The 18008-nt window shown below is 41.8% G+C and overlaps 1 protein-coding gene across 2 annotated transcripts in view; it reads right to left on the reverse strand.

Annotated features, from left to right (window-relative positions):
• The window catches only part of PCDH10 (protocadherin 10), a 40884-nt gene extending 24794 nt beyond the window's left edge, over positions 1–16090 (reverse strand). For both annotated transcript variants that reach the window (XM_004426499.3, XM_004426498.3), the window contains exons 1-4: positions 12638–16090; positions 10983–11041; positions 10322–10428; positions 1916–2221 (exon numbers count right to left, since the gene is read on the reverse strand). In XM_004426499.3, the coding sequence (XP_004426556.1) occupies positions 1916–2221; positions 10322–10428; positions 10983–11041; positions 12638–15268 (3103 nt within the window). In that variant the 5' untranslated portion in view covers positions 15269–16090. The remainder of the gene's footprint in view (positions 1–1915; positions 2222–10321; positions 10429–10982; positions 11042–12637) is intronic.
• Positions 16091–18008: the final 1918 nt, after the last annotated feature.

Raw genomic sequence — 18008 nt, forward strand, 5'->3', positions numbered from 1 at the left:
TACTGTGATCTTAAAATTAAAAAGAAAAACTAGTCATTGGAGACAAGACATTTGTCGATGTTTAAAATTTCAGTTCTATATGTAAGTGAAAACTTCATCAAGACTAGTATTCACTAAGAGGGTGAATTGATTTTTTAACTATATTTGATATAGCCTTATTAGTTAATATATCCTAATAGCAAATATTTGTATTTAGAAATACAAATTTGAATTACTCTGAATCATATACTCTTTGAATTTTTGCCTTGAAATTATTGATAATGTATCTCTACAATATATATTTTTACTTTAAGCGAAACAATAGTGAGAATATGCTATTTAAAATTTGGAAAAGCTTGGCTTTTGATAATAAATAAAATTAAAAATCCAGAATTCAGTTTTAAGGGCCAAGACTGCATCATAGTCTTCATTTATTAAAATTCGATTTTAGGCTACTTTAAATCACTGGTGTGTGTAGATGTGTAAGTTAAACTTTAGGATTTAGCATCCAAATTACTTCTCAGTTATGTTAGACATTTCAATACTTTCCTTTCCTTAAGCATTTGTGCTTTTCTTGTATTTTATGACTTTAAAAAATAAAGCAAAACAAATATCAACAATTTATAGAGAAGCACAATTATTTGGTTCTGAAATGCTAAAATACTATATCATGCTGGGGTAATGGTATTTCTAAATAATTTGAAAAGCTGAACACAATCCTTTACAAAACATCATTTGATCATTGTTGCCATCACAGTGTATATATCCAATGGCAGATTTGCTCCTTTAACCATATGTCACTTGTCTATTCTTATTATCAATGCCCAGAGTAGTAAACAGCCTCAGCGCATTCAACCCATGCCTTTCACATTTACATTCATAAGGGCTAAAATATATGTTCTTCTAGCTTTTTCTCTTCTTTAAGTATTTTTTTCTTCCCATTTCATAAGTCATAAAAGAAATGATACATCTGCAATCTGTCTCATTTTTGTTTCTAGCTTATGGTTCCATGATTTCTTTTGCACTAGAAGATGAAAGTAAGAAAATATCATGTACATCAGATCTTCTATACAAGATAAAAATCATCTTTTGGTTGAGTTGTTATAAGTTTCATCCTTAATAAATATTAGTTTATGTGGTTTGACCAAAATATTGAATTGTCAGTGGTATTTATCCATTAACTAAAAGGAAAAGATTCCTATGTAGCAGAGAATAAACGCGACAATTTCATTACCAAGATCCTCAAAGGAAATATACTATAGAATCTCAAAGTATTTTTATTTTTCACAGTGGTTGTATAAAATAATTCACTTAGATAATATGGTCCCAATATTACAAGAGCTGAGTGCAATTATCAATGTCACAATGTTAGAAGAACTATTATTTTAAGTAAATGAAGAATATCACTGTATTGATATGCTTCCATCACATAGTTCCTCTAATTCTGATCAGAGACTTGAATCCACACCAACATATTACTAAATCACGTGGAACGGCCGAAGTGATGGCTAACGTGTTTAATGTCACTATGGTAAAAGGATGATTAGACGCCAATGCTGGCATTGATAAGAAAATGAGATCTCTCAGTGACTCAAGTGTCTAGAGATGTTTTTCCACCTTATTAAGCCCTTCAAAACACACGGAAATCAAATAAGCAAAAGAGCAATATTCAAAGGAAATACGAAGAGCATTTGAAAAATGTTTTCAACAACGTCAAAAGTTATGTTTGATTGTTGTCAACAACTCCGTCCTAACAACCCGTCTTCCTGTTAAGTATATTCATTTTTCCATAGTAAAGTGCTGCCTGCATCCAAGAGTCACTTTTACCCTTGTATCTGAAAACAACCCAAACTCTGTTTTCACTAAGAAGAATAGTGCGTTGAACTTTATTCCCTCAAAGGGAATACTTTGATCCAGCCTTGTATGTAATACTTACTCAAATATGGTGGTTTGTAAGGCGCTCGTGTATTAGACAGCAGTCCATCCAGCTCCTTCCTCTCCAGGGTGCTGTGAAGGGCTTTCTCTTTGCCGAAGGTGGAGAAGGACCGCTCTGCCCCAGGCTGGGCTTCTGGAGTTTCAAACACCTCAGTGTCTGGAACAGAGTCCATGCCAGGAACATGCAGGTTGCTGCGATAATCGGCAGCCTGGCGTCCATCAGAAGGGACAAAAGAAGGCATCCAGCACCGATCTGAGTGACCCAGTGCTTTACATTCCTCGGTGCAGTTGGAGAAAAGATCCATACCTGTAAACAGGAAATAGAGAAACTACAGATGTAGGCTTCACCAACATGACCAGCTGCTTAGAAATGAATGATTACAGGCAGCATAAAGAGTAATTGGTGAAGGCATCTTATTTTTCTTGTCTTAAACTGACAGGAACCAAAAATCTCTTTGTAGTCTTTTGTAAAGGGTAAGACTTTCAGCAAAGAGGCCTCTGAGATAGATGTTTCTTAACTACTCAAGGTATTGGGAAAAAAATGTTGCCTCTAAATTATTTAAATAACTAGGAAATGGTAAGTAGAAAAAGAATGAATATTTAAAAAAATCTCTAGTGAAGTTCTTAACAGAGAAAAAACCCAAATGGAAAGCCTTCACAATCCATAATCGCTAATGATGATAAGTCACCTGACATTTATGGCATACATACTGATAAGCCAGTAAATAACAAGAATGAAACAAGATTTCATAAGCGGCCAAGAACCTGTTTTCTTAGGTTTCTAGAAGATGACTTTCTAAAAGGTATTTCTCAATGACACTCAGGTAGCCCTTCTTACTATAAACCACTTATCATTTACCACCTTAGACAAATCCAGAACAAATGACTGTAATTAGTGAAACCAAGGTAACCAAGTGCAATGTGAATCAGCTGCAGATACTATTGACAAATACCTTATTGCTTGTTCTATACTGGAAAACACTTGTCCTAGTCAACACAGAACTGTTTGCTTGCTAATCCTAGAATACCAAGATTTCAAATGACATCTTCGAGTTTCATAGTCTCCTATAGATTGACAAGACCATTAAATATTATCTGTTTATGACTCAGGAAAGCTCATTGTGTTTCAAAAGCAAAGCATAACAATTTTTGAGCACTATAGAATACTATTTGATATTCATTTTGATAAATAGCACTATGCAGAAAAACAAGTACATAAACCAAAATCGCATGTTAATGTTTTTCTAAACATAGTAAGACATTTATTGAATACGTTTTAAAATAGGATCAATTTGAAATAACCAAAGTATGATTAGTATGTATATAAGAAACTCTCAAATGCATGCCTAGTCTGGAAAAACTAGGGATTTTTTTTTTTAAACAACAGAGTAATATCTATTTAATGAACACAATTGTTTCTTCCATAAATATCATCAATGATTTTAGCTCTTGAACAAGTTTTAGTTTTTAAATTCCTGATGGTATTCCGTCACATACTAATTTACCTGTTGATGTGTAAATGTTAACATCTGTTTATATAAAATAAAGAAAATAATTTTTCAAAATTATTAACTCTCTAGATTACCCACAAGAATTTTAGAATTAAGAGCAGCCAGTTACGTAGATTATGTTTAAAGAAATAACACCAAGCTTCTTATCATATATTAATCTCACTTTATAATAACTTTTTTATTTTAAATTAAACTATGTATAATGCTAAGTCTGACTTTGATTATAACATTCCATTGATAATTATCATGCATAAGCCTGGAAGTAAATTACTGGTCAGTGAACTGTTGAGGAACGTAAACGTGAGCTGAAGCTCGGATAAGGAACCCGACAAAGAACAGCATGTAAAACACATCAGTGTTTCTCTAGACACCATAGAAGCTCTGTTCTTTATCCCATTTCTGCAAGAAGATATGTAGAAAGAAAAAGAGGAAGGGAAGGAGAATGTCCCTGATATACCTTGATGTACGAGGTAGGTAGAAGCTATAGAACCAGACAGATTTGTATTTTGAAACACTGTACTATAAATGTTCCCTATTTATAGTGTGATGGTGATAAAAAGGCTTTTTTGATAGATGGAACTACCATTAATAATAAAATTATTATAAGCAATTATTTATTTTAAAAATAAATTTGTTAAATTAAATTTGAAGTTGACAGAATTAATTCAAATATTAAGATAGAATTGTATTAGTGGATCCTGATAAAGATGGGTACTGATGCAAATATTGGAATTAATAAAATTTTTCCTCACATGACTGACAAATATCATTTTAAATATACCACATGAGACCATTAACAACCTATCACATTCTTTTGAGCACTTGTACCAAGTGCTCTTATAATTTGGTATATGATAATTTCACACAGAAAAATTTTAATAAACTAGTCTCTCAACATTATTATTAAGATGTTTGATTATGTTAGAAGGTACTTTTAGTAGAACTTATTTTTATGGGTAGTTTATACTCAATTGTGCCCATTTTCTTCTCTCAAAGTGTATGGTTTTCTGCTTAGTTTATTTATTAGAAGCTAGTTAAAATTTCCTTAGATGATGTAATAAAGTTCTCATGAGTTGAGAAGTGGTATGAGAAACATATCATGCACATAACAGGAAAAATGAGGAATATGAGAAAGTTTTGTGTTGGAAGAACAATGTTACTTGCCTGAAGGGAAAAAAAACTTGTAAGTAATGTTCTTAATAAATTTATGAACTAATCCTTTTAAAGTGGAATTCCCATAGTAATAATACACAGCTTTATATAACTAGAATGAAAGGCAAGGTGGTACAAATTGTGGGTGAATATGTTTCACCAGTTTTACTGACAAAACAAGCATGAGGAAAATATCAGACATAAAAACAAAAATTTTAAAAATAACATTAATAGGGGGGCTGGCCCGGTGGTGTAGTGGTTAAGTTCCCATGCTCTGCTTTGACAGCCCGGGGTTCGCAGGTTCGGATCCTGGACGCCGACCTACACACCGCCCATCAAACCATGCTGTGGCAGTGTCCCACATACAAATAGAGGAAGATTGGCAAAGATGTTAGATCAGTGGCAATCTTCCTCAAGCAAAAAGAGGAAGATCGGCAACAGATGTTAGCTCAGGGCCACTCTTCCTCACCGAAAAAAAAAACCATAAATAGTACCTCAATGGATTTCAAATAAGTAACAGAAACATTCATTGAAAATGGATTTTTCTAAATTTTTCTTTTAGATATATAGTTTGAGAACCAAATAAATTTTTCCCATTACCAGTCCTCACCTTAGGGAGCCATTGAAAGACTAACATTATTTTACCTTTTTTCACTTATCACTAGTCCCGTTAACTATATTATTTTAATGACCAAATAAGTAGAGGTGTATTTAGGTTTCGCTGTGATAAATGACTACCTGATGCACAGGAATGCCAGGTATTACAGGACATGTGACATATTAAAAGGCATACCTTTCACATTGCTCTTGGAATTTTTTACTGGCTCAAATTGAAGGCCCAAGAGAAAATAAGTTTAACTTGATCTTTTTTTCCTTACTCAAATGCTCTTACTTTAGAACCTGTGAAATTTGTATAGCAAAAAAATACAGGCCAAACTTCAGCTTTGAAGTTTTGGTAATTTCTAAGAAACACTTCAACATATATATTTTACTTGCAATTTCTTCTCCTCGTTATTTATTTTTTTTGCTTCTCAGAAATAATCTGTTCTACAAGGCATGACAGCTGACGTGATAGACTGGCTGTTATGCAAAGATATATTTAGACAAATTTTAAAATACATCTTTTTTAACTGGCAAGTAACTTGTCCCTTATAGTCAGAGGCAGTGATATTACCACTGAGAACAAATTGTGATTTCAAAAATATACTTGTATTCAATTTGTGCTATTTTCTGACTAATGTAATAATATAAAATTACATGTACATTTATTTCTCTTGCACCAAGCCTTCACAAAAAAAAGTTTATTTTTTTCAAAATATAATAGATTACTTTTAAAGAAAATCAACACTCAATATTTTGAGGAAATTTTCAGTCTTCCTTTCACCATTTAGCAGCAGAAAACTAGGAGATATTAACTCTAACTACAAAAATTGCTATAATTTTTAGAATAATATGGTTTTGGGGAAGATTTAAAAAAAAATCAAAACGTACATATCAAACCTTTCTCCCTATCTATCATCTTTCAAAATGTATGTATTTTCCCCCATTTTCTCTCAACATTTTATCTTATATATTTTTTCTAATTATAAATCTCTTTGCATTATTAAGTTGTAGCTCAGATTTTCACAAGAAACTTGAATAAACTTTGCAAACGATGGTGTAAATTCACTTTATTCACAAAGCCAGAGCTAATTGCCAGTATCTAAATTCTTACTGGAGTTGAGAAAGGGAAATTGGTATTTTATGATAAAACAAGAATTCTCTTATTGATATTGTAGTAGTAGTGTAATGGTTTAATACATTTCATGATGTACTTTATCTCCTTGTTTGAAAATAATGACAATGCAAATCACTTTACTTTTTAATTTATGGCCAAATTTTGACCATGCATCATGTATAAATCTCCTAATAATTAGTTAAGAAATAAACACAATTAGAAGCTCAGTTCCTTTATAACTGAAAGAAAAATTAACCAGAAGAGAAATTTGACAATTTTCAGGTAAACTATAACAAATAACAGTAACTGAATCAACCCTTATTAGGGTTCTGTTCTTCAACATACATTTTAAGAAGGCACAATTATTAAAAAAATTCATAATTAATGCTACTATTGACATTGCAAGTCTTTAATAAATGAAAAAAAAAAGCTTCTTACAACTAAATAGATCTCCTTCGATCTACCTCCAATAATATTAAAATATTTAAGAATATACAACTAAAAATGTTGTATCAGTCTTCTAAATTAGAGAAAAAGTCTATCTTTTAATCGAATGATATAATAAACAAAATTGAAAATATGTTTCTTTTAAGTCCAGTTTGACTTTATTTTGGCTATTTAAGCTGTGATTAGTCAGTTTTTCCTCTTGTGAAGGTTTATGCATGCATTTACCACATCTCCTTGGACTTCTGCCATATCTAACCAATACATCAATAGTGTGCTGAAAAAAACGGAAAGCACCTTGACAAGGCTATAGAAAGAAAGTGCCCGCGAGCAGTGGTCAAGCCGAAGGATTTCACACATGGAGCCAGGTGCAGTGGAAAACTGAACAAGCTTATGTGATTCTCCGTGCAGCTGCCTCCGTGTTTAAAGCCCTTCTATGAACAGAATTGGTGACCGCAAATGGCTTAGAAAGGAGAAAAACAAGTGGGGGGTGTGTTGGGAGGGGGAACAAAAAAGAAAACTATTCATAGAAGAATAAACAGAAGGCATATCTAAATAAATACATACAAAGTAATGCTAACATAGAAAAAGAAAGTGGGAATAAAGAAAAAGTTAGGAAGTTTAAACAGGTGAAGCACTAAGCAAAATGGTGTATATCGTAATATGGAATGAAGTTCAAACTAAAGGAGAGAATTCAGAATCTATATCTTTCCAGTGCTATTTTTCCTTGATAATCTGTTTTTCCCCTTAAAATTGAGCTGAGTGAGATTTGCTTATTAGTGTGAAATTTTTTCATGTCCTAAACCTGGAAATAGATGTGCTATGAACAATAGTTCCTAAATGTTCCAAAATTGGAACATCATTAGTACCCGGCTTTACAAGGAAATAAAACAGATGTACTCATTTACCTGGAATGGGCTTAACTTTGGGGAAATATTCTAGCTACTTGGTGTGAGGTTTATAGTACACAATATCAGCATGGACTGGAAAAAAGTCATGAAGTAAATGCATTTTAATTCTGTGCATTTAGCGTTTTATACTTAAAAAAGGAAACACTTTAATTCTTGCAATAAAATTAGACATATTAAATCTGATTGCAATTCAGCACACAAAGGTGCCATCACTTCTTAATACAAGTGTGTTACTGCAATTTTAAAACAGCAATTATTGTGCCCAATACTCTGTGGCTACCCTATAATGGCTAATGAACTACAAAAATATATTGTTAATTCTGTAATACTTTTACATGTTTAAGAACTTAGAGAGAGGAGAAAAGGTTGCCATTTTGATAAAGAAAAATATAAACTGTCTCGCTTTTTAAAAATATTTTCCAAAACACAATTTAGCATTTTAATTTTCCTTGTAATGCACCGACATCTCAAATAATTTGAAAGAAACATTACCAAAATGGCAACACTGAGTGCCTGTGCAATAAAATAGCTACTAGGAAGGCGCATTGATAAGAATATATTCCCATTCATCTTCCAAATTTAGCACTTTTTGTAGATGTTTATTCGTTTCTCTTTCTTCGGTTAGGTTATTATGGCTCATTATGTCTAAGGGACTAAGCTAATTGAAATGTTCATTGAGATTGGCGTGCTACAGAAAAAAAACGAAGTGGGGGAGTGAGAAAGGGATAAAATTCATCCAAGGAAACATGCAGTGGATACTCTTTTTAAAATATTAAACATTTTGTTTTAAAAGTTTTAAAAGGCTGTTATATTCGAAACTCTGAGAAAAGAATAGGAATGAGCAATTCTAAATGTACAGCTTTTTAAAGATAACAATAAATCATATGCCATATATAGGCCAAAAATGAAAGGGACTTTGTACTCAAATATAAACTTCTGGCAAGATCTGGTTTGTTGTCAGGTTCCCAGACACTAAATAGATGCTCTGTTCACTTAGCGTGAAGGCCCGCAAGGGGCAGGGACCTCCGGGGATTCTTGGCAGTTCTCAAGTCTCATTAGGTCTGCATATTAATGACTTGCAGCAATATAAAGAGACCCTTGAGCAGTCTTTTTTCCCCTCATCCTGCCTGCGTTTCCCAAGGCTAAGGCAGCCTCAGACACAGCACACATTAGCCAAGTGAGTGGCTTGCAGCAGCCACTGCTGCCAGGCGACCATGGGGCGTGTACTGCCCTTTGACACACTGCCTCAGCACTGTTCGAGGTCCACCAAGTGTGTTAAGGATTGGGTGCTCTCCAGGACCAGCATAACTTTGAAAATGAGGACGCTATCACTCTATGGTTAGATCATTAACCCGTAAAGCCCAAATCTCAAGCGAATGGAGTTGAACCCAGGGAGGGTCCAATGATGGACATTGTTAGTAGTTAGACAAGGTGGCTCCCCTTTCTGTTTGCTTATGTGTCAGATAAACACAAAATTCAATGGAAAAAGAAGAAGTAAAAACAATTCAACAAGCACCCTTCATAGTTGAAGTGCAAATGAAGTGGAAAGAAAACTCAAATTTTATGAAATTATTTTCATTATTTTAAGGTACATATTTTACTTCTTGTAAGTGTTTTCTTTAAGTATTAGTAATTAGAGTTGTTAGGACCCTATAAAATGTAAAGGTTAAATTCATATAGAAAAAAGTAAAGTAAAATATATGTATCATGGGCCGGCCCTGGGGCTTAGCAGTTAAGTGCACGCGCTCCGCTACTGGCGGCCCGGGTTCGGATCCTGGGCGTGCACCGACGCACTGCTTCTCCGGCCATGCTGAGGCCACGTTCCACATACAGCAACTAGAAGGATGTGCAACTATGACATACAACTATCTACTGGGTCTTTGGGAGAAAAAAAAAAAAAAAGGAGGAGGATTGGCAATAGATGTTAGGTCAGAGCCGGTCTTCCTTAAAAAATATATATACATATATATATATATATGTATCACATTGCAACCCCATCAGTGACTACCATTAAGCCCACATACAAATATACACAGAGTTCAAATTTGATAAGTCATGGACCCTGTTGAAAACATGAGAAAACCTAGGACACTTCAGAAAATATACATTATCAAATGTTTACCTATGTCCTAAAGCCTAAGAACCCAGGGTTGGAAATCCTGCTTTCAACCTATTCATGACTTTTAATCACCATTCCTTCTCTCATTCAATATTCAGTGGTGTGCAAAATGCATTGCTCTGGAAAGCAAGAAATTTGGATTCTAGTCCCCAATCATCCACTTATCCTCTTGTGACCTTGTGCAGGTCTATCAATTTCATTCATCTTCAGTTACCTCATCCATAAACAAGTCTAATAATACATTAATTGACTGAAGACTGGAGACTAGACCCGGTGAGAGATCTATGGCTTCTTGTATGCAACATAAAACCATTAAAGAACATTACATAAGGAAGAAATATTTTATATTCTACACTGAATTTTACTCTGACTTTCCAAAGGAATATTAAATTTTTACAATCTTCTGTGAGTATACAATTTTCAACATAGGACGACACTGTCTTTCTGTACAGTTACCAAAAATAAACTGAAAAACCATCTTTCGTAGATTTAGTAAAAAAAAAAAAAAAAAGTATAAAAGCCAGCATTTAGATTGCCCTTTGATCACACTTACCAGCTGACTGGCCGCGGTTGGTGGCATCGTGGTCACTATCTCCCTGTTCACTGTCTCCATGACCGCTATCCTTAGAGCTTACTATGTCAGCTTCCTGGAATGCAGAACTAGAAGTACAAAAATATGAATATTAGAATAAAAAAGGTGAAGAAACACAGAAAACATTCTTCTGCCACCACATGGTCACCAATGGTGCTGCAGATTCACAGACCTCTCTGTTGGCTTTATTTCTGCATAAAGCTACTTTTCATAAACTTAAGCCTAACTTTTTAAAATTGAACGTTAGCAATCAGTTTGAGCCCTTAAGGTATGTAAAGTTTAGGCATTATTTTATGATTGGAGCTAAGTATGTGTTTATATCATTTTCCTAAAACAAATGTATATATACACCTGAAATAGAAAGACTGTCAGAGGCAGTGTAGGAGTGTATGCTGACAAAATACTCAAATATATTTATTAAGTTGTATATAAAGGAAATATATTCATATTTTAATGCGTTGTCTAGGAAACCCAACATAATCGGTATTTATGTCCTGCCTTAATTGGAAATACTTGATACTTTTTATATTTCAATATTGAATAATATACCTAATTCCTACTTTTAGTAGATAGTAAATCGTCCATACACCAAGCTAGGAAAGAAAAAAAAAAGAGTCCATACCTGTTAACACGGCGAGGTCTGTCAACTAGATAGCTGAGCTCTGCTCGCTGGTGTTTAGTCTAGAAAAAAAATAAATAAATCAAGAGCATTTGAAAGCTAAGGGTTTAACTAACACTCTGCTTTTGAGGTTAGGAGCTAATTCTACCTTAAGTAATTGTGTACATTTTTATGAGTTTCCAAGCTGTCCTAAAACCTCACCCTGGTGATTGCTGGGTAAGGGCAGGGAGATTTGCAGAGACACTGCCATCTAGACTTCCAGTACAGGTAAAAAAAAAAAATGCAGAAATAAAAGGCCAATTTTAAATGTGTGGGGTTTTTTTTAAAGGAGAGAATGCAAATGACCTCATAGCTAGGGCTCATAAACTATTGTCTCTAATAGAGTCAACCTGGTTGTACTCTGCAGGCATTTTTTCAGAGGCCTAAAAAAGTGTTTAGGTGCATACTGGTTGACACAAGAAAAACAGCACGCTCAATAAGCAAAAAGTTGGGATATTTTATGGAATTATTTTGTTGTTTATTTTCAAAATGTGCTTAAGATACAAATGAGCTGTACAAATATTCACGAAAGTCAATTAATAATATCTAAGACTCAAATAAATAAAATAACCTGCCAAGAAAAGACTTCATAATCCTCCCTCCCTCCCCAATTCTTTTCCCCTTCCAAAAGCCCTCTGCGTTCTCCTCCCCCCCTCCACCATCCACACACCTTTTCCGGTCCAAATTTTTTTTTTCTTTTACATCAGTCAACTCTCTTCTCCCCTTCCCTCCCTCCTTTCAACTTGGCCACTTCTCCATCTTTTAAATAGAAATCGGAATTGACAAGCCAAATTCTTTGATGAAGAAAGCCAACAGCAGTGATTTATAGAAAACAGTGGCAAGAAAGTTAGTATCAGTTAAGAGAGATATTTAAGACAACAATTGTTTAAGCCTTTCGTTAGTTTACCCTTACAGGGGTTTGTGCCAAAGCAACTTCATTCAAATTCACACTGTGTGGGCGTTCGGCTTCAAGAGCGTCTGTAAATGCTGTCCAGAGCAGAACTGAAGGCTTTTCTACAACCCGAGTTCAGAGGACCAGGATCTGATAACTCATTCACTAAAACATGCATTCGAGTTTAGACAACTGTGCAAAGTTAAACAATCTATAGCTTACTTTTTACACGCGACTGAAAGCATCGATAAACAAAGCAAAACAGAATTAACTTTATTAATGCCTGGGACAAACGCAAAGAGAATAAGACCTTTGCCAGTGCCAGAAAGTCCCTCCACCGCATTTCCCTCTTCCCCCCCACCCTCCGCCCGCGCACATTGCCCTTTACCCCCAGATTTCTGAGAAGGGAAAGGACTGAGAGGGGGTTAGGATTTTCAAGGAAAGATGCCAGAGGGAAGAAGGAAGATCCAAGGTGGCAAAGCACCAAGAGGAGGGAATGAAAATAAACGTAGCGGGGTGGATCGCGGAAAATTAGGGACAACACGAAGTTTAGGTTACACACGAAGGGGTGGGATCGGGTGACCTCCCATTTCTGACCCCACAGAGACACAAATAAGCTAATATCCTAAAAATAAATACACAGTGCACCAGAGATACAAGGGCCGGGCTAGAGGAGGCTTTCAGATGGAGGAGATGACAGATGGTGGTCCTTTCGCTTCAGCCTTACCTCGTTGGACAAAATGCTTCCGTTAGAGATGATGTCGGGCTGCTGGTCTGTGTAGCCGGTGACGATGGCCCCGCAGGGGTTGTGCTCAGTGTCCGTACTCCGCGAAGGGCTGCAGGGCTTAAGGAACATCAGGTCGGTCTTGGCGGACTCAGGGGTCAGGCAGACCTGGTAGCAGTAGTTCTGGTTGTGGTGGTGGGAGCCAAAGCCCCCGGACTCCTCCACGGGCACTTGGGCCGGGTTACTGGGTACGTTGGAGCTTTGCACCAGCATGATGTCCGACTTGCTGAGTTTCTTCTTGCGTGCCCGGGCTTGGCGGCCGCAGCAGGTCGAGCCTCCACCGCCACAGCAACAGCAGCAGAGGCAGCAATCACTGGCCAGACACGTGTAGATGTTGAGCTTCTTCTCTTTTTGGCAACGCACGGCAAGCACGATCATGGCCAGCAGGAAGATGAAGGACACCGAGCCCAGCGCGATGATGAGGATGAGGGTGAGGTCCAGCGAGGTCTCCCCGCCGCCGGAGCGGCTGGGGCGCTGATGCTCCCCTGACCCCGCGCCCCCGCCCCCGCCCCCGCCCTGGGGCTCGACAGCGCCATCCACCAGCTGCACCACCAGGGTGGCGGTGGAGGACAGGGGCGGCTGCCCATGGTCGCGCACCTCGATCACCAGCTCGTAAGGCCGCTGGGGGTCGCGCTTGGCTGGCACCCTGCGCGCTGTGCGGAGCTCCCCGGTGCGCCAGTCCATGCGGAAAAGGTTCATTTCGTTGCCCCGCACAATGCTGTAGGTGAGCCGGGCGTTCTCGCCGTCGTCTGCGTCCACCGCGGCCACACGCGTCAGCAGGTAACCCGGCTCCGCCGAGCGGGGCAGCACCTCTCGCGCCGGAGTCCCGTTGCGCCCAGGTAGGGGCGCCACGATGGCAGGGGCGTTGTCGTTCTGATCCACGATGAGGATGTTGACAGTGGCGTTGCCAGCCAGCGCCTGGGGGCTTCCAGCGTCCCGGGCTTCCACCTGAAAGCTGAAGTCCTTGAGCTGCTCGTAGTCGAAGGAGCGCAGGGCGTACAAGTAGCCGTTCTCGGAGTTGATGGACACGTAAGTGAAGACGCTCATGCCCTGGATCTGGCACTCGAGGATAGAGTAGGCTAGCTGGGCGTTGGCGCCCTCATCGCGGTCCGTGGCGCTCACCGCGTAGATGTAGGCGCCGGGCACGTTGTTCTCGGTCACATACACGTCGTAGACCGGCTGGCTGAACCGCGGTGCGTTGTCGTTCACATCTGACACTTGCACCTGGATCGACTTAGTGGTGGAGAGCGCCGGCTCGCCCCGGTCCCGAGCCACCACCGTCAGGGTGTAGGAGTCCCCCGCCTCTCGGTCCAGGGGGGCCTCGGTCACGATGGTATAGTAGTTCTTGAAGGAAGACTTGAGGCGGAATGGCACATCCCCCAGCAGCTCACACTGCACCTGCCCATTCTCCTCTGAGTCGCGGTCGGTCACGCTGAACAGGGCCACCACCGTGCCGGGCGCCGCGCCCTCGCTCACCGCCTCCTTCACGGTGCTGAAGCTGATCTCTGGCGCGTTGTCGTTAGCATCCAGCACTCGCACTAGCACCTTGCAATGAGCGGGCACGGCATTGGGGCCCAGGTCCTTGGCTTGTACGTACACTTGGTACACCGGGCTTTCTTCATAGTCCAGCTCGCCGCTCACCTCCAGCCGGCCGGTGCGCGGGGAGAGTCCGAAGAGCTCTCGCGCCCGGGGCGAAATGTGGCTGCTGAAGGAGTACACGATCTCGCCATTCTGGCCTTCATCTGGGTCTGTGGCGTTGAGCTGGATCACGAGCGTGCCCGGCGGTGAGTTCTCTGGTAGGGACACAGTGTAGACGGGTTGGTCGAAGGCGGGCACATTGTCGTTGGAGTCCAGCACTCGGATGGTGAGTAGGGCCGTGCCGGTGCGCTGCTGCTGGGGGGGCAGGCCCCCTCCCCCGCCGCCTCCCCCTCCTTCTCCTCCTCCTCCCCCTCCTCCCCCGTCCACCGCGGTCAGCACATAGCGGTGCACCGCTTGCTGCTCTCGGTCCAGCGGCTTCTCCAGCACCAGCTCGGCGAATCGGTTGCCATCCCCCTGGGTCTGCACGTCCAGGGAGAAGTAGCTGTTGGGGGTGATCTCGTAGTCGCGCAAGGAGTTGGTGCCCACGTCTGGGTCGAATGCGCTCTCCAAGGGGAAGCGGGTGCCCGGCGTGGCGCTCTCAGAGATCTCCACCGTCAGGTCCGGCTCCGGAAAGGAGGGGGGGTTGTCATTGATGTCCAACACCTCGATCTCCACCCGGAACAGCTCCAGGGGGTTCTCCAGGAAGACCTCCAGGTGCAGGACGCAGGAGGGGCTCTGCTTGCAGATTTGCTCGCGGTCGATCTTCTCGTTCACGTACAGCACCCCGGTCTCCAGGTTGAGGTCCAAGTAAGGGGTCCGCGAGTTGGGCACCGTTTGAAACCTGCGAGCCGAAAGTTTTGTAATGTCCAAGCCCAGATCTTCAGCGATATTCCCCACGAAAGTGCCATGTTCCTGCTCCTCCTGCACCGTGTAGTGAAGCTGGGAGAAGACTCCTTCCACCATCCAGAGCAAGGCAAAGAATAATAGCACAATCATCTCCAAAGGGAAAGGAAGCAGCTTCCCGCAGCCAGTCAGCCACCCAATCACCTCCCCCACCACCACGAAAAAAAAAAATCAAAAAAATACAAATAAAAGTGCGCTATGTGGGGGGGGGGGGGCTCCTGTGGCTTTCTGTCCTTAAAAATCTTATTCCTTTCGCTTCATTTTAGGGCTTCCCCCAATTCAGCCTCATTTTTCAATCTTAGCGCAGGAAGGGTGACAGTCGGCCCCTTTCCTCATCTGTAATCTTCCCACTGACCAATTAATAAAATAATAATACAATAGTCAGCGTCCTTTATTCCGACAATCTTGGCGCAACGCGGCGCTGGCAAATCCCAAGGAGGAAATTTCGATATTTCAAGACTGTCCTCGGTTTGTCTTCTTGCTGATGGGAGGAGAAGGAGGAGGAGGAAAAGGAGGAGGAGGAAGATGAAGAGGAAGAGGAGAAGGAAGAGGAGATGCTGCTGGCACCGCTGAACATGCCTCTTAATGTCAACGGCTGGCAAATGCACAAGGGCTTAAAAACAGCGAGAGAATTTTGTGGCGGAAGAGCATAGAATGGCTCTGCAGCATAAAACTTTCATTCTCTTCATTTCTCCGGATGGATGTTCTTCTTGGCATTTTTTCCTCTTTCGCTCTATTTGTATTTTTTGCCTTTCATAGTCTTGTCTCTCTCTGTCCTCATCTCCACGGTCATTTGCCTCTCTGTAAGTGTGATGAGCAGTTTCTTTCCTGCTGTTTCCTTCCCAAGCCTCTTTCCCTCTAAGCTCTCTTCCTTCCACTCCTTTCCTCCTCCTGCCTCAGCCCCAAAGCCTGCGATCTCGGCTGGCAGTTTCTGAGCTCCGAGCGCTCCGCTTCTCTGCTTTTACGCAGCGCCCTCATTCTGCCAACCAATCGCTGAGGAGCACCACCCACCGAGACACCGCTAATTGGCCGAACTGGCCGTCAAGTAGGCGCGTCACCCGGCTGCCGGGCGGGGCTGGCCAGAACCCGCGCCCGGGCGGCAGGGGTAAGTGTGAGTGTGAGAGCAGGAACAGCCCGGCAGGTCCCGAGGCGCTAGCTGGGGACTCTGCCGCGGAAAGTTCCCAGTCCCCAGCCGCAGGTAATGGAGAGGGAATAGAGAGGTTCCCCTGTTTGCATCAGCAAACGCGAAAACATAATAGCAACAGCAGCGGTATCCTCTCCCAGGAGCGGGGGTTTCCAATGACGCTGACATTCTTTTTCCTTTAAGGTATTTTCCTTGCTATTGATCGTGGAAATAAATCACCGAGAACGGGAAAAAGTTGCAGAGGAGCCACTAATTGGCAGGGGTTACCCAATTTAGGGATTCGGGTAGAGATTGGCAGGACATTTAAAAAACGGATATAATATGGCCTGTGTCAAACCAAGCATGAGGGTCTGAAGGGGCCGTGTGGAAAAACAGTGAAGCAGTTGAGTATGGGGCGGAGGTGGGTCTTGAAAAGCCGAGGATTCACGCCAAGGGATGCGGGCTGGCGGCTCCTATAGACGTGCAGACGCGTTAGATTTGCCTCTTCCCTTCCTAAAGGTACATCCACGGCATTCTTACCAAACAGATTAATTCTCTTGGGGACCTAGTTTGAGCTGTGAGCGCTTTGATCAATGACTGAGGACTTTCATTTGAGCTCTGCCTTTGAGCCCCCCAGCCTAACGCCCGACTCGCGGGCGTTGGGCACCGAGCACCGCCAGGCGCTGCAACGAGCCCCGGACATCCCTGCGCCTCACCTCGCCAAGGGCTACTCAGCGGCAGCGCGCACAGGCTATTTTCTGCTTTTTCTGACAACTGGAGATCCTCCCACCCCGCCCGCGTGCTAGACCGGGACACAGATTCTTGCCCAGCTTGGGGCAAGCGCACTGGATGAGGACAGCGGGGCGGCGGCGAACGCAGGCAGATGGGGTGGGGGTGCGGGGTGCGGGGGGCAGGGCCGTGCACATGCGGGGTCCGAGTGTGTGCCGCTGCGGGTGTCCGCCAACGCGCTTGTATTCACGGTGCTCACATCCATCCTCCCTGGCCCGGTACACGGCTCTGTATAAGCCCCAATGGAGCCCCCGTCCCCACGCCCTCCCGGGTCTAGAAGGATGTGTTTGACCAGCTCTGAGTCCCCACTCCCGAGGCGCAAGGGCAAAGCGGCGCATCCACGCACCCAGTTCTTATGAAGTTAAAATATAGCGCGAACTCTTCAATGCCAGCGAGTGGCTTGAATGTCACTTCTCCAGGAAAAGATTTACAAAACATAATTTTATATTCATTAATGGGCTGTAGGGGATCGTTTATTCATTAAAGCAGCCCCTGTTCAGTCTCCTTATGACAAGATAAGAAGGTCCCTTGCGGCTTCCTGGTAGTGAATGACCCGAGAGTAATACCGCCACAACCTGCGGGAAAAGGAGAGTCATTTCCCCGACCCCCAGGTACGTTGCCGTTCCCTCCTGGCAGGGAATGCAGGAGGGCGTGTGTTCACGGGCGTGACTGCAGACTGAGGCATGCCCCCGCGAGTCCCGCGAGCGCGTGTCTACTGCCCTGCCCCCCGCCCCCTCTGGGCTCTTTCCTGGAGATGGGTCCTGCCTTTGAGCATTTGGAAGGAAAGGATGCCAGCAAAAATGGCTAATCCTTTTCCAGCTGCAGTAAATTGACGACTGGCCAAAGCCAAGCGAAAACCGCCGCAGTTAAAATGATTTTAGCATCACGTCTGCAGCTGAGAATGGAGCGGCAGTTTATAAA

This window comes from Ceratotherium simum, chromosome 12 (genome assembly GCF_057802395.1).
Source record: "Ceratotherium simum simum isolate JZ-2026a chromosome 12, ASM5780239v1, whole genome shotgun sequence".
Taxonomy (NCBI): domain Eukaryota; kingdom Metazoa; phylum Chordata; class Mammalia; order Perissodactyla; family Rhinocerotidae; genus Ceratotherium; species Ceratotherium simum.